General features: G+C 50.0%; 1 protein-coding gene across 2 annotated transcripts in view; it reads left to right on the top strand.

Annotated features, from left to right (window-relative positions):
• PEX14 (peroxisomal biogenesis factor 14) overlaps positions 1-13,444 on the top strand; it is a 134,716-nt gene that overhangs the window by 51,473 nt on the left and 69,799 nt on the right. For both annotated transcript variants that reach the window (XM_029947003.1, XM_029947002.1), the window contains exon 3: positions 3,847-3,931. In XM_029947003.1, coding sequence (XP_029802863.1) covers positions 3,847-3,931 — 85 coding nt within the window. The remainder of the gene's footprint in view (positions 1-3,846; positions 3,932-13,444) is intronic.

Below are 13,444 nucleotides of genomic sequence, written 5' to 3'. Positions count from 1 at the left end.
TTGACATTGAGGCGGAAGATTTGGCCTGAATTTATGTAATTTAGTTGGGCACAAATATAACCCATGAATAGTCACATTCATCTCCTAATTAGAAAATCAAACGATAATACAGGACAGGCTGCAGGCACCCCATCATTTCAACCAACAAAAGCATGCTGTGTGTGTCGACCCTCTGTAGAGGAAGAGCCAGTTGAATTGCTTCATGAAGTTAATGAAAAGTGTCCAACAATAGGTGAATGAATGCTGCGGAACCCAGTGTGCCCATCCGTTGTTTAGTGGGTTAAAATCTTTGCGCTATGGTAAAGATTTGGGGGAAATCTTTTACCATCTGTGGATGGCTCTCGGGCGTGTAAAATTACGGATTGGACAGGCCTTTCCCCCGTACTATAGCTCCAGTTCCCGGTGCGGTGGGCGCAGGGGAGAGTGGAGAGTGGGCGCAGAAATAATTAGTGGAAGGAGGAGAGAGGTTTTCATATATTCACACTTACCTGGAGCTGCCTATCTGGGTGTCTTTCTTATTCAGCACATTATGTTGAGGCTATTAGTTTGGATGCTTTATATTTTTGCATCTGGCGTAGCGATACCGATGCTGTTAAATGTGTGATTTGCCTGTCGCCTGCATTTTCAGACAAAGATCAAGAGGAACATAAACAAGCCCCAAATATACTTTATGTAGGTGTTTTGGCAGCATGATTTTATATGGCTTGAAATTAGTGAATGGAAACTTTAAAAGAAATTGTTCATATTTTTGCAAGTTTGAAGTGTGCCGAGACTTTGTCAAATTCCCGTTAAAATAAATACGTCAATTTCATCTCCCTTCCGAATTCATTTATCTTGCTTTTTTAAAAGGTGTTTTCTACTTTACCTGATGTTTAAATTGGATTCGCTCGTTTATGCTGTTCTTTGCTATATCCCCCACGTTTTTCTTAAATGAATTACTAATGACAGAGCACTCCATCATTCCCTCTCTACAGCCACTTTAAGGAAAGCATGGTGATCTAAACCTTTTAACCTATTAAAGATGATTTTTCCCAATTGAATCAGACCCACCACAGGTGTAATAACTAATCATTTAAACTACACCTGCTATTATGTATTTTTAAGCCATTATGCGTGTTGGATAGATGATAATTCATGTTTATTGCATTGTCCGATGGATCCGTTTTGCCTACACTAGGCTGATTAATGTATTTAAAGAAATAAGAGATGCAATTTTTAAAAAAAAAAATTGATGGAATGCGCCAAGCACTGCATTGAGTGCACCATTAAACCCATCAGAACTTTGCTCTCTGACCAGAAATGCATATACCAAGGACTGTATTAAAAAAGCAAGGTGAAACCTGTGCATTTTAGTGGTGGGATTCTGTTTTCTTTCTCTGTCATGGAAAATTTTGGAAGGATGTAAGAAAGGTTGGCGCTTCTGTGGGCAAATGAGAGGAGCTGTGTTGTTAATATCTACTGCTCAAGACCCGCTCACCCGCGTTCCCCCCACACAGGTGCACGCACCGCGGCGCTGTTATTGTCTTGTGTGTGGCAGGTGAAGGACAGTCACCCCTGAGCCACCTGAGCTATGCTGCTGGGCATCGGCCCTGTGGGGCCTGGGACTGCGTGGCTGTCCCCCCCTTCCCGGACATGGGCCTCTCTTCTGCTTGCCTCTGTCCTTCCTCCCTGCCCACCTCCCCTTCCTGCTTCTCTCCTCCCCTATTCTTCGGCCTCCCCTTTTCTTCGGCCTCCCCTCGTGGGTCAGCCTCTCTGCTTTCTCCCCTTGTCCCCAGTCCCTCTTCTGTCTTCCTCTTCTCTCCCTCCTCCCGCCTGTTCATTAAAATGCATCATCCTGTAGATATTTATCAGATTTTTGTCTGAAAGTTTGGTGCGAACCAAGGAGACATGGTTGAGGGGCTGAGGGGGCCCATATGAAGTTTTGGGCCCCAGAACCCGGAGCATCTATTTTCGTCCAGCCCAGAGCTGGTGGGTGCAGCAGGTGTGCAGGGCCGGACGGAGGCCAGCCAGGGTCCGGGAACGTGAGTGCGTCCTACTGCTGACGGGCCCCAATCTGGAGGCCTGGGACACCTGCATTCAGGCAGACCGTCTCCAGCAGGCCTCTAATGGAGGGGTTACAGGGGAAAATACATAAGGGGAGTCCCTGGCGTTTTGTTACCAGAGAAGTGTGTCTGGTCGCAAGATTAAACTCCTATAAAATATGAGGAGACTGTTTGTAAGTTGTATCCCATTTGCAGCCACAGTCGCTGCATAGCTGCTGCCCTTGGTCTGCAGGATCTTAGAAAAGTTCCTTATATTTGTTTGGCCCCTTAGAAATTTTTTCCTTCAGTAACTTAGGCGGGAACTCCCGGGTCTGTTGACCTTGCCCGCAACACGAGACGATATTATCCGTTCGGTTTTGATGAGACGAATAATGCCAGTCATTTTAAAACGGCCCCTCTCCTATCTGGGGCAGGTTGGCATTTCCTACCCGTCGCACTAGTACCTGGGACAGCGCGCGCACACGCGGCGTGTATTTCCACGCCGCGTGTGTGCGCTGAGTGATGTGAAGGTTAATACCTTCAGCGGTTTGCCTTCCACCCCTCCTTGGCTTATTTGAAGATATGAAGATTTCATTAAATAATATCATCACCAGGGGTAGGGCGATCATCTGTCACTCTGTCAGCTTTTAGCCACGAAGCCCCAAACTTTGTCCTTTGACGTCTCTTCAGAATCGAGCTCCGTTGCATAAGAGGGACCGGTGTGGATGGCTGTGTGCGTTGTCTCTTATATAATCCTTCCCGGCCGGTCTGTGCTCAGCACTTTGCCAGGCTCTGTGGAGGCAGCATGGTCTTGTCTTCAGAGGCTGGCAGTGTAGTTGGGGAGGCAGCCTGAACATTAGAAGGCAGTATAATTATGTCTTCAATTATATGGTACACACTACAAGCATTAAAGAATTTAAGAGAATAGGAAGATCGGAGATGGCTTGCTTATTTGGGGAAGGCTTCGAGGAGTTAGCACAGGCTATAAAAGGGCTGTGCTGGTGTGTGTGTGTGTGTGTGTGTGTGTGTGTGTGTGTGTGCACGTGTGCAGTGTTTAGACAGGTAGAGGTGGGAAAGGGCGGCCTTCTAGAAAAAGGGCATAGCATGAGTACAGAAGTAGTGACACGGATGAGTGTGGCCAGGAGAGGGCTACCTGCAGAGGAGAATGAAGAATCAGCCCGAACAAGAAGAGAAGGAAAGATTGCTGCAAGTCTTAAAAGCGAGCCTGAGGGGATTACATTTGATAGAATCAGATACTGGAAGCCAGTGGGAACCAACATAGTCTTTTATTTAGGTAGACTTTATTTATTTTTCTTTTCTTTTCTTTCTCTAAAGATTTTATATTTCAGTAGTCTCCACCTCCCAGTGTGAGGCTCAAACCCTGAGATCAAGAGTTAGATTCTCAGGGCACCTGGGTAGCTCAGTCAGTTAAGCATCTGACATCAGCTTAGGTCATGATCTCACGGCTCGTGGGTTTGAGCCCCGCGTCGGGCTCTGTGCTGACAGCTGAGAGCCAGGAGCCTGCTTCTGCTTCTGCGTCTCCCTCTCTCTCTGAAACCTCCCCCTCTCACACTCTGTGTCTCTCTCTATCACAAATAAGTAAATGTTAAAAAAAAATTTTCTTTTAAATGTTGGGTTCTCCACGGACTGAGCCAGTGAGGCACCCCTATTTAGGGAGATTGTAAATATGAGCTATCACTGGTTGTAAATTTGACCACAGTGGTGTGCTTCTTTCTGTGGACTTGGGTACAAGCTGGTAGGACATTGACTCTTGAAATTCAGACCATGGAAGTTTACTTTTCTTCTGTTTTATCTCCCCGACCAGATTGCCACAGCAGTGAAGTTTCTACAGAATTCCCGAGTCCGTCAGAGCCCACTTGCGACCAGGAGAGCATTCCTTAAGAAGAAAGGTACAGGTTCCCCACGGCCATGTCGTGTGGCCTGCGGAAAGGGGCTGGGGACGGGGCACATGGGAGCCACGGTGTTGCCGAGGGGACCTCCTGTAGCTGTCCCACTGGCGCGGGGGTGAGGGGAGCCCCCCCAGTGGGAATGCAGGCTTCTTCCTCGCAGTGGAGCAGAGAGGCGATGCGGTCTGGATGGGGGAGCACCACCTGCGCGGCCAGCACCTCAGCCCAGGCCAGCCGGGCGCAGGCAGCAAGGCGCGGCCCGCCGGATAGGACTGTGGAGGACTTCTGTTCTCTGGTCTGTTCTTCTCATGATATGACCCTGGCGTCACAATGCCTGGCCTCAGGTTAGGAGGTCAGCTGCCTCAGTAAAGAATCAGGGAGAAAGAAATTGAAGGGCGAGGGAAATGAGATGGCTGAACAAGGTCAGGTTAAGGTCAAGCCGGGGGTCAGTCTGATTTACAGATTGAAGTGGTAAATTACTGGTTTTATGGTATTTCTGTAAGCAGGGATTAAATGGGTCTTGACAAGTTCAATATTGTCCAGAGCAGAAAGAATCTCTTCTCTGGCTCTGTTGCAAGTTAGGATAATTTTCTTTCTTTTTTTTTTTTTTTTGTAAAATACAAAACAAACCCCAAAATGAACAACAACAAAAGAAATCTGACTTTCCATTCTTTGAACACTTAATTTTCTAGAAAGCTGGAAAGTTGTATAGAGGCCCTTATACACCAGGAGCAGGGGGAGGTGAGGTTCCCCCCGACCCCCAACGAAGCTCTTTTTTCTTTAGAAGCTAGAATATCAGCCTCAAAATTGTAGGTTGTGAGCTTCAAGTCATCCGTGGCTGGAATAGAAGACGCAGTGGCTTGGTGGCGTGTCCTGGGTCCGTATCCCCCGAGGAGATGCGTGCAGGACCGCGTCCCAGGCCTGCGCCCTTGGCGTTTGGGCAGAATGAGCCCGAAGCTCTCCTTTCGCAGGCCTCAGGGCAGAGGCAGCCTCGGGGCCGACCCCTCCGGCCGAGCTGGCGAGGGGCGCCGCGCCTGTGCTGGCAGCCTGGCGCTCGCCCCCCATCCGGAGGCGGCTATTAAAATTTGGCGTGCGTTGGCTGGCCTCTCCACTCCGCAACCATCATGCCGTCAAAGAGTTTTTCCTTGAAATATGTGTACCTATGGGGAGTAATTAATCATAAAAGCTTGGGGATTTCAGCTCCCTCATCAAAGCCTGGAAGCCCGGGAAAGCTGAGCCTAAAAGCTGTGCTGATTACCCGGGGAAACCTGAGACAGAATCTATGGTTGCCCAGAGATCCTCTACCCCAGTATATTGTGCAGTATTAGAACTGCCTGATCTTCTCTTCCACCGACAATGACCAGTTATTCCTCATTTTCTCTCAAACGCAGCTGGGTTAGAATTTCATTTGCAGAAGGTATTTAGAGCAATTTAGAGACAAATGTCTCTGGTGTTTGCTCGGCACTTCCCCACCGCAGGCTTTGCTGAGCAGTTTTACTATCAGGAGCTCCATCTAATCTGTTTAATTTTAATAAATCCCTGACTGGGAGAGGGAGAGGGGAAAAAAAAGAGAGCAGGAGAAACTCTGGACCAAATAATACTTCTTTTGAGTCGGTTGGCTAATAATTACCGTAGAGAGGAAACTGTTTTGTGCAATTAGTATTTGTTGCTCCTTTAAAAAACGCGAAACAAACCCAGTTGATTAATCCGTCTAAGAGTGTTTTACCCTGAGCCGTGCCCTCTTCCGGGCCCCCGGGGCCTCCGCGGAGAAGGCGGAAGGCGGCCTCCCTGCCCGCGCCGAGCTTACATTCCAGCGGCCAAAGGCGGACGACGGATGGGAAGACGCGTGGTGTGTCTCGTGGCAAGTGCCACGGAGAGAGAGGAGGCCGGGTGCGCGGGGAGGGGGGTGAGGAGCACCGGTGCAGGCGCGGGAACGGGCTGCGCTTTTGGACGGGGCGGCCGGAGCACACTGCCTGGGGCGGCGGCGAGCGGAGGCTGGAGCGGGGGAAGTAGCTGTCCATGTGGAACGGGCGCAGTCCGCCTCGGCCCCGGGGTGGGTGACGGTGTTTAGAACTTTAGGGCCCGGGAACCTCGACAGAGGCCTCCCACCGCCTTCTTCCAAAGAGAGCCACAGGAATTCACCCCGAGCCTCAGTCCAGAATCACTGGACGCAGTCACCCGCCTCCATGATCCTCTAAAATGCTTGCTTTAGTCAGTAATTATCTGTTTCCGAGTCGAATCCCAATAGGGTAAGTTCTGGCAGGACCTTTTCTGGGCAGAGGATTCCAAGGTTTGATTGGCGTCTGGGGAAGAAGAGCCCCTTCGTGGATTTACACTTCACTTTTTAAATTTCCGGCTGTTCCCTGGGTCAGGTGCACCCGGGCAGTGGAGCTTGGCGCCAGCTCGGATGGGGGGAGGGAGGAGGGCCCTGTGCAGGAGCGAGCGTCTCCCGTGTGTCCCTCCCTGTACTTGGGCAGGGGAGAGAGCTGGCGGGCTGGTCTGTGGGGGTGGGAGGGTGTCCCGAGGGGAGGGGCTGGGGTGCTGGCATCCTCCTCGCAGCCCACCCCCAGGACTCGTTGCTGGGGGCGGGGGGGGGGGCGGCGTTCGGAGCGCTGGCTTTGGGCAAGCGCGCAGCTACTGTAGTCTTGGCTTTTCCTAGCAAATGTCACTTCGGGGAATTGCAGTGGAGCACTGCCTTGAATTATAATCTTGACTTTCTTTTTTTTAATAAACATCTCTTTCCTGAAAAGGCAAATCCAATTTTGTTTTTCTTTTAATATTATTTAATATTTAATATAGAAATTGAGGTCCCTGTAGTGCATGTCAGTTCAGTGGAAGATGAGGGTTACTTTAGGCACATCAGCCGAGTTTGTTTTAATGTGAAAGCGCAGCCCGAAGCAGGGCTGAAGGCTGCCTCTGATACCGACAGGTTAAACGCTGTGTGCTCGGGTTTGGGGGACCGGGGAGGGGCGGGGGCGGGCTAGTGGGGAGTGTGTGGGATAGGCACGCAGGAGAGCTGGTGTGGGAAGGTCTTCTGTGTCTGTGGCTTTTTTTGTTTTTGTTTTTGTATTTTGCGATGTCTTCTGGATGCTTTAAAGTCTGAATATGGAGTCATTAGCGAGAAACACGAAGTTATTGGAATCATTTATCATTTTCTTTGAAGTTTGTACTGCCATTTTGTGTAATTTACAACATTTCTTTCTTTTATCGGGAATTTTTTGGATGAAAGAGAAAAGCAGCTGTTCACCTTCAGAGGGTTAGAATAAATGTTTTTGTTTTCCTTCCAACCACTTGATTCTGCAGATGGCACATCGGCCGCACAGCCAGCCCAACATGGGGGTCGCCGGGCCGTGTGCGGGGCTTCAGCCCACCTCCATCCTGAACCGCCTGCAGAAGCCGTTCTCCCCGGGCAGGCGTCATGTCTGGGCTTTAAGTGGGCTGTGGTCCAGGAGGTTAGAGAAGCTTGGAAACAGCAGTAGAATCGGTCCAGAAAGTTAGAGGCTTGGACAGCGTTGTCAATAGGCTTATGTTGATCTGACACCCTATCCAACCACAAAATGTAGGAGGCAGGCTGCTTCCAAACATGCTGGCGGGCTGGCTGGAAGGTGGGCAAAGGTGATGCCCGTTCGTCGGGGGCGGGGGGCAGGCGACATGGGGGGAGACGGGTTGTCTGGCAGTTTACTCTCATACATATGTTGCCAAGCAGGCTGCGAGAGAAGCGACGAGCGTCACACATGCTTCCGTGTAACCTGCCTCCCGGGGCCTGGGCGGTGTTGTCCGGGAAGGTGCTCAGGGCGCCGCTCTTTCTCGAGTGTGTCAGGAAGGGCTGTGCTCTCTCCCGCCTAGTGAGTAGCCCGGGGGTGAGGGGGGCTGAGCAGACAAGGCACGCCACCATCCTCTCTCATTCTAAAAGGTGAAACCAGAGCTTATCTTCCTTCTGTTCCTGGAAGCGGAACCCCCGGTAGCAGAGTTGCCTCCTTGCTGGAAATGAACTTGAGGAAGAAACCTGATGGTCTCAACCTTGGTGTGGGGTAGAGGTGAAGGGCTGCTCTTGCCGGAGCATTTTAAGGGGGAGTAAATTCTTACACAGATTTCAATTTAACTCTCTTTTATTACTTTTCTTTTTTATCATTTACGTCCATTTCATGAGGTAGTTTGCATGTCCTTGAATGGAATCTCGTTACCATGAAAGCTTTTTTAGCATTGATTTCATAACAGTCTTAATTTAATAGCTCCGTCATTACTGAGAAGCTCTGGGAGTGGGGCCCTGGCTTTCCAGGTCACTGACCTTTTAATTACAAACCTTGTTCTGATGGCCAGGTTATCGACTGGACAGCTCCCAGCCTGTGCCCCCAGGATGAAAACGAAAATAACTATGTTTCCTCCCCCATCTCCAGGAGCAAAAAATTGTAACCTCATGTGTTTCTAAAATTAATTTTCTCCTTCAGCTTTACCTTATAATTAATTCCTTAACGTGTCTTAGTGAGGCCAGAAGTATTTTTATAACGCTGCTCTTTCTAGAGCTTGGGTCCATCAGAGAGCTTGGAGGGGGCGGGGAAGGGAGACCAAGACCTTGCCAGCTCCCACCCACCTCAGGCTTGACGGTGGCCCATTTCCTCGCCATCAGAGACTCCTGCGGCTGAGCTGGGAGGAACGGGAGCGGCTCTGTGAGGGGCTGTCTGGCCCTCCCGATGCTTTGTCAATGACATGTGGATCGTGGCATCGAGATTCAGATTCATTCCTGTATTTACTGGAGTAATTGTGTCTTCTCTATCATGGCCATTTCATTTTATTTATTTATTTTATTTATTTAAAGAATGTTTTGTATAATTTATTACTTTAAAGTAATACTTTAAAGCCCCGAGTGTGGGGCTCGAACCCACGACCCTGAGATCAAGAGTCACATGCTCCACCAGCTGAGCCAGCCAGGCACCCCCAACACAGACGTTTTAAAAAGGCGCTCCCCTCCCGGGCAAAGACAAGGGTTGAATGAGTTTTCTTAGTGTCTTACCTTTCTGTTAGTCTTAGATGACTGGGAGAAACAAAATAACCTACCTGAGGAGTTCTGCTCGGTCATGAGCTTGAACCGAATACGTGATCTGGGTTGTCTCTCACTGATGATGAAGAGGGAAAGAAAAAGGACAGGACAGTGACTGGGAAGTAGGGGACCGCTGGTTCCGGTCTGCCCAAGACCGTCCTGGTTTCAGCACTGGGAGTCCTGTGTCCCCAGGGGCGGGCGGACAGGTCACCCCAGCAGGGCAAGCCTTCCTTGGAGTGACAGCCGTCAGGAGAGACAAGGTGGGTGTGTTTTGGAAGCTGGATGAAGACGTTCCCCCACAGTCCAGCTGCAGCCGCGGGGCATTTCCACAGACACTGCCCGCGGTCACTCCCCCGGGCCCCGCCTGCTGTGGGTCTGGTGCCAAGAACCTCTGGGGCCACGCCGCGCCCCGCAGGTGAGTGAGGAGCTGCCGGTGGCCGAGCAGACAGGGCTGCGGACGGCAGCCGCGGGCTCGTTTCTGGGGATGATTGAGCACCTCCATCCATCTGTTGTGAGCGGACCGTCTTCCTTCCCTGCCAGTCTTGCATCTGCACATCCGTCACCTGCTGTTCTGGACCAGCCTATTCATCACCCTGACGGGTGTTCCCCCCATCAATTTTCCTGCTCCTCTTGCTATCCAAACTTGTCTTGAACTCAAGAGATGTTTTCCAGCATCCAGGATGCTCGCTGCAGCTGCCGGACCAGCCGAGTGCCCTGGAAATAGGGACGCTACGGCTTCCCTGTTCAGAGAGGAACGGATAGGACTTGTGTCCCCCAAGAAGGCCGAGTTGAGTAGGTTCCTGCCCTTCCCCTGGCCCCGGGGGGACAGTGGCGCGGAGGAGCTGGGGGCCCGGCGTGGGGTGGGGGAGGGGCCAGAGCGCTTGCAGGTTTACCTGGCTGCTGTGGCGTTTACCCTGGAAGTGAGGAAGGGCTCCTCTCTTCTCGAGCTTGTGTGCCCGCAGCAGCGCTACGGAGACAATGCAGAGTGACGTGGCAAAGTCCGGTAGTAGTCTTTTTTTTTTTTTTAATTTTTTTAATTTTTAATGTTTTATTTATTTTTGATACAGAGAGAGACAGAGCATGAGAGGGGGAGGGGCAGAGAGAGAAGGAGACACAGAACCGGAAGCAGGCTCCAGGCTCTGAGCTAGCTGTCATCACAGAGCCTGACGCGGGGCTAGAACCCATGAAGGTGAGATCTGACCTGAGCCAAAGCTGGAGGCTTAACCGACTGAGCCACCCAGGCATCCCTGGTAGTAGTCTTTTTAAAGTTTTTTTTTCTTTATGGAGAGGTAAGATATGTCTGTGCCTTCAAAAATTCAACCGTAGGGGCGCCTGGGTGGCTCAGTCGGCAAAGTGTCCGACTTCGGCTCAGGTCATGATCACACAGTTCGTGGGTTCAAGCCCCACGTTGGGCTCTGTGCTAAATGTTTGCTCAGAGCCTGGAGCCTGCTTCGGATTCTGTGTCTCCTTCTCTCTCTGCCCCTCTTCCACTCACGCTCTGTCTCACTCCGTCTCTCAAAAATAAATTAATGTAAAAAAAAAAATTCAAGCCGTAGAGAAGGATGTATAGTCAAACATTAGTCTTCCTCCTTTCTCTTGTTCCTGTCCCCCCTTCCTTCTCTTTCCCAGAGGACGCTGCTCTTTATTCACAGTTTCTTATGGATCATCCCAAAGACAATCTACCCAGCTAAAAGCAGGTTAATATTTATTACTCCTCCCAGAGAAACACAAACAGTTTTTTCGTGGTGGCATATGTTACATTTCAGCTTTGCGCTCAGCATTACATCTGGACCTTCATTCCACATCAGCACCCACAGATGGGGTTCCTTCTTCTCAGAGGCTGCAAGGTGCTCCAGGATGACCAGGGACCAGAATTTCTTTTTGACCAGTCCCAAATTAGTGGACATTTAGATTGATTCCTGTCTTTTGCCATCCCAAACAGTGCCCTGGCGGATCTCCTTGTGTAGACGTTGTTGGACCTGTGTTAGTTTGGTACTCCACTAAAGTAAAACCGCTTTGCATATATGGTAGGCTAGGGTATATTTTTCTTACTTAAAATTTCACGAGACTGTGTCCCCCCCAGAAAGAATAGAAAACTGTTTTCTTTCTTTCTTTTTTTAAAAACATTTATTTATTTTTAAGAGACAGAGACAGAGAACGAGCAAGGGGCAGAGAGAGTGGGAGACAGAATCCGAAGCAGGCTCTAGGCTCCGAGCTGTCAGCACAGAGCCTGATGCAGAGCTCGAACCCATGAACCGTGAGATCATGACCTGATCTGTAGTCAGACACTTAACAGACTGAGCCATCAAGGCACTCCTAGAAAAGTGTTTTCTAACGTAAAAATGACTGTAGGTGGAAAGAAGTTAAAAGAGAAAGGTCGCATAACACATTATCATGAACACTTACCACAGGGGACATTCTGGTCATTAGTTACAGGAAAAAATGCTTTCTTTCTAAAAGAATCCTCTTTCAGCCCATTTTCGAAGAGGATGTGAGCTCCTAAATTTAATTTTTGATGCAAAAAAAAAACATCCAAAATAAACGGAAAGCTTCAGAAACGTGGTTACAATATGTTTCCAAATGAAATCGATGGCTTAGTTTTCTTTTGTTGTTATTGGACGTTTTATGGGTCCTCGGCTGTGGGCTAGGTGGTCGGCCTGCGCCGAGTACCTGTCGTGTGTAGAGTGTTATTACACCAGGCGCTTCGTGAAGGAGCAGCAAGGCACCTGTCTTCTCCAGTGCGAGAGGCTCGGTAGAGGGAGGCGGGGATGGGAGCAGAGCGCCCATCAACTGGGTCTATGCATCTCCGAGAAGGGCGGCGGTGTCTCAGCGAGAAGCCGACCCTGTCCGACCCGGGGAGACTGCAGTGTAACGCTCACTGCGCTGGGAGTCCCTCAAGGGCAGAGGCTGTGTCCCGCCAGCCCAGCTTCCTCCGCACCGGGCAGAGCCAGCCCCCGCCAGAGGCCGATGCAGGAGGGGGCTGAATGATCGACGGCCAGAGAGGGAAGGCTCTCACCAGGGAAAGTTTGCAGAAGGAGCTTGGCCTTTTTTTTTTTTTTTTTTTGGTAGAGACGCAGAGACAGCACAAGTGAGGAAGGGACAGAGAGGGAGGGAGGGAGGGAGAGAGAGAGAGAGAGAGAGAGAGAGAGAGACAGACAGAATCCCAAGCAGGCTCAGAGCCTGATGGAGGGCTCAAACCCACGTTGGCTTTTCTTGAGTCTACGATGCGCATGTCTGCTCATCTCCAGGATGTACGTAAGGTAGTTTCAGGGTTGCTGTGTGCCATCGCCAGCTCGAGTAGTGTTCAGATGCAGGTCTTTTTGCCTTCGGCCTTACAGTATCCACGGAAAATACTCTTTTCCAAAGTTCCTCAGGCCAGTAGAGCTCCGTCTTAACCTAGACATTGAGGGAGGCCGTGGGCAAGGACAGTCAGAGTGGGAAGGACGCTGTTAGTGAGGGAGGCTCACACCGGGGCGTCTGTGCGGTTAGCTGGATTGGCCCGTGGGCTCCGCAGAAAAGACAGTTGCGTTGGTGAGATGGGCGGTGAGGAGGGAGCCAGCGCCAGGACTCGGTTTTGTAAATAATGGTGGATAGCATTATTTGAACCCGTTGAAACTCTGTCATAGCTCTATCGAGAAAGTTTACTCTGGACTCTGTATCTGAACCGAAGAGGCCTGACAGTGTAAAAAACCAGCCACAGAAAAGGCACCGCCAAGCCTGCTGTCAGACGTGGAGGATCTGGACTGGGAAGGTGGCAGTCGAGATGGAAATGAAAATGCCAGCATATTTATGTAGACAATTTTGTGGTTTACAAAACACACACTGGTTTCTTCCTCACTATAATCTTTGTAGCGGGCGAGTTAATATTTGTTGAATGAACGAATGAATAGAATACGTGATTTAGTGAATCTCCCAGCTGACAGATACGGAAACTGAGGCGTAGATTAAGCAGTGCAAGCATGTGGCAGAAGGAGAAGTAGGACCCAGTCTTCCGAGGTCTTTGAACTCTGCCATGTACTTTCTTGAAAGGAAGGGTAGAGCCACTGATGCTGTAGGGAAAAGAGTGAGCCACGCCCCGTAGTGGATTGGGTGTGTGAGGTAAGGAGGCAGGACCGCAGGTGACCCGGAGGGGGCGGGACAGTGTTAAGCCACTTTAATTGTGTGATTTTTAAGATTCTGACACGTCTATACCCGTGAAACCACCACTGCAGTCATGATAGTGAACACTCTGGTCACCCCCAAATATTTTCTCCTACCTTCTACCTTCTGCCCCCCCGCCCCCTCACCCTCAGTTCCCACCCAAACAGCGATCTGCTTTCTTTTGTAAAGATTAGTTTGCCTTTTCTAGAATTTCATACAAATGGGACTGTATAGTATGTGTCCTTTATTTGGTCTGGTTTTTTTCACAGAGTTTGAGATTTTGAGAGTTGTCTACATTGCTATCTTTTTATTGCAGAATAGTGTCCCATTGTTTGGGG

This window comes from Suricata suricatta, chromosome 8 (assembly GCF_006229205.1).
Source record: "Suricata suricatta isolate VVHF042 chromosome 8, meerkat_22Aug2017_6uvM2_HiC, whole genome shotgun sequence".
In the NCBI taxonomy this organism is placed as follows: Eukaryota; Metazoa; Chordata; class Mammalia; order Carnivora; family Herpestidae; genus Suricata; species Suricata suricatta.
The sequence above is the reverse complement of the archived record's forward strand: the minus strand, read 5'-3'. Positions and strand labels throughout refer to the sequence as shown.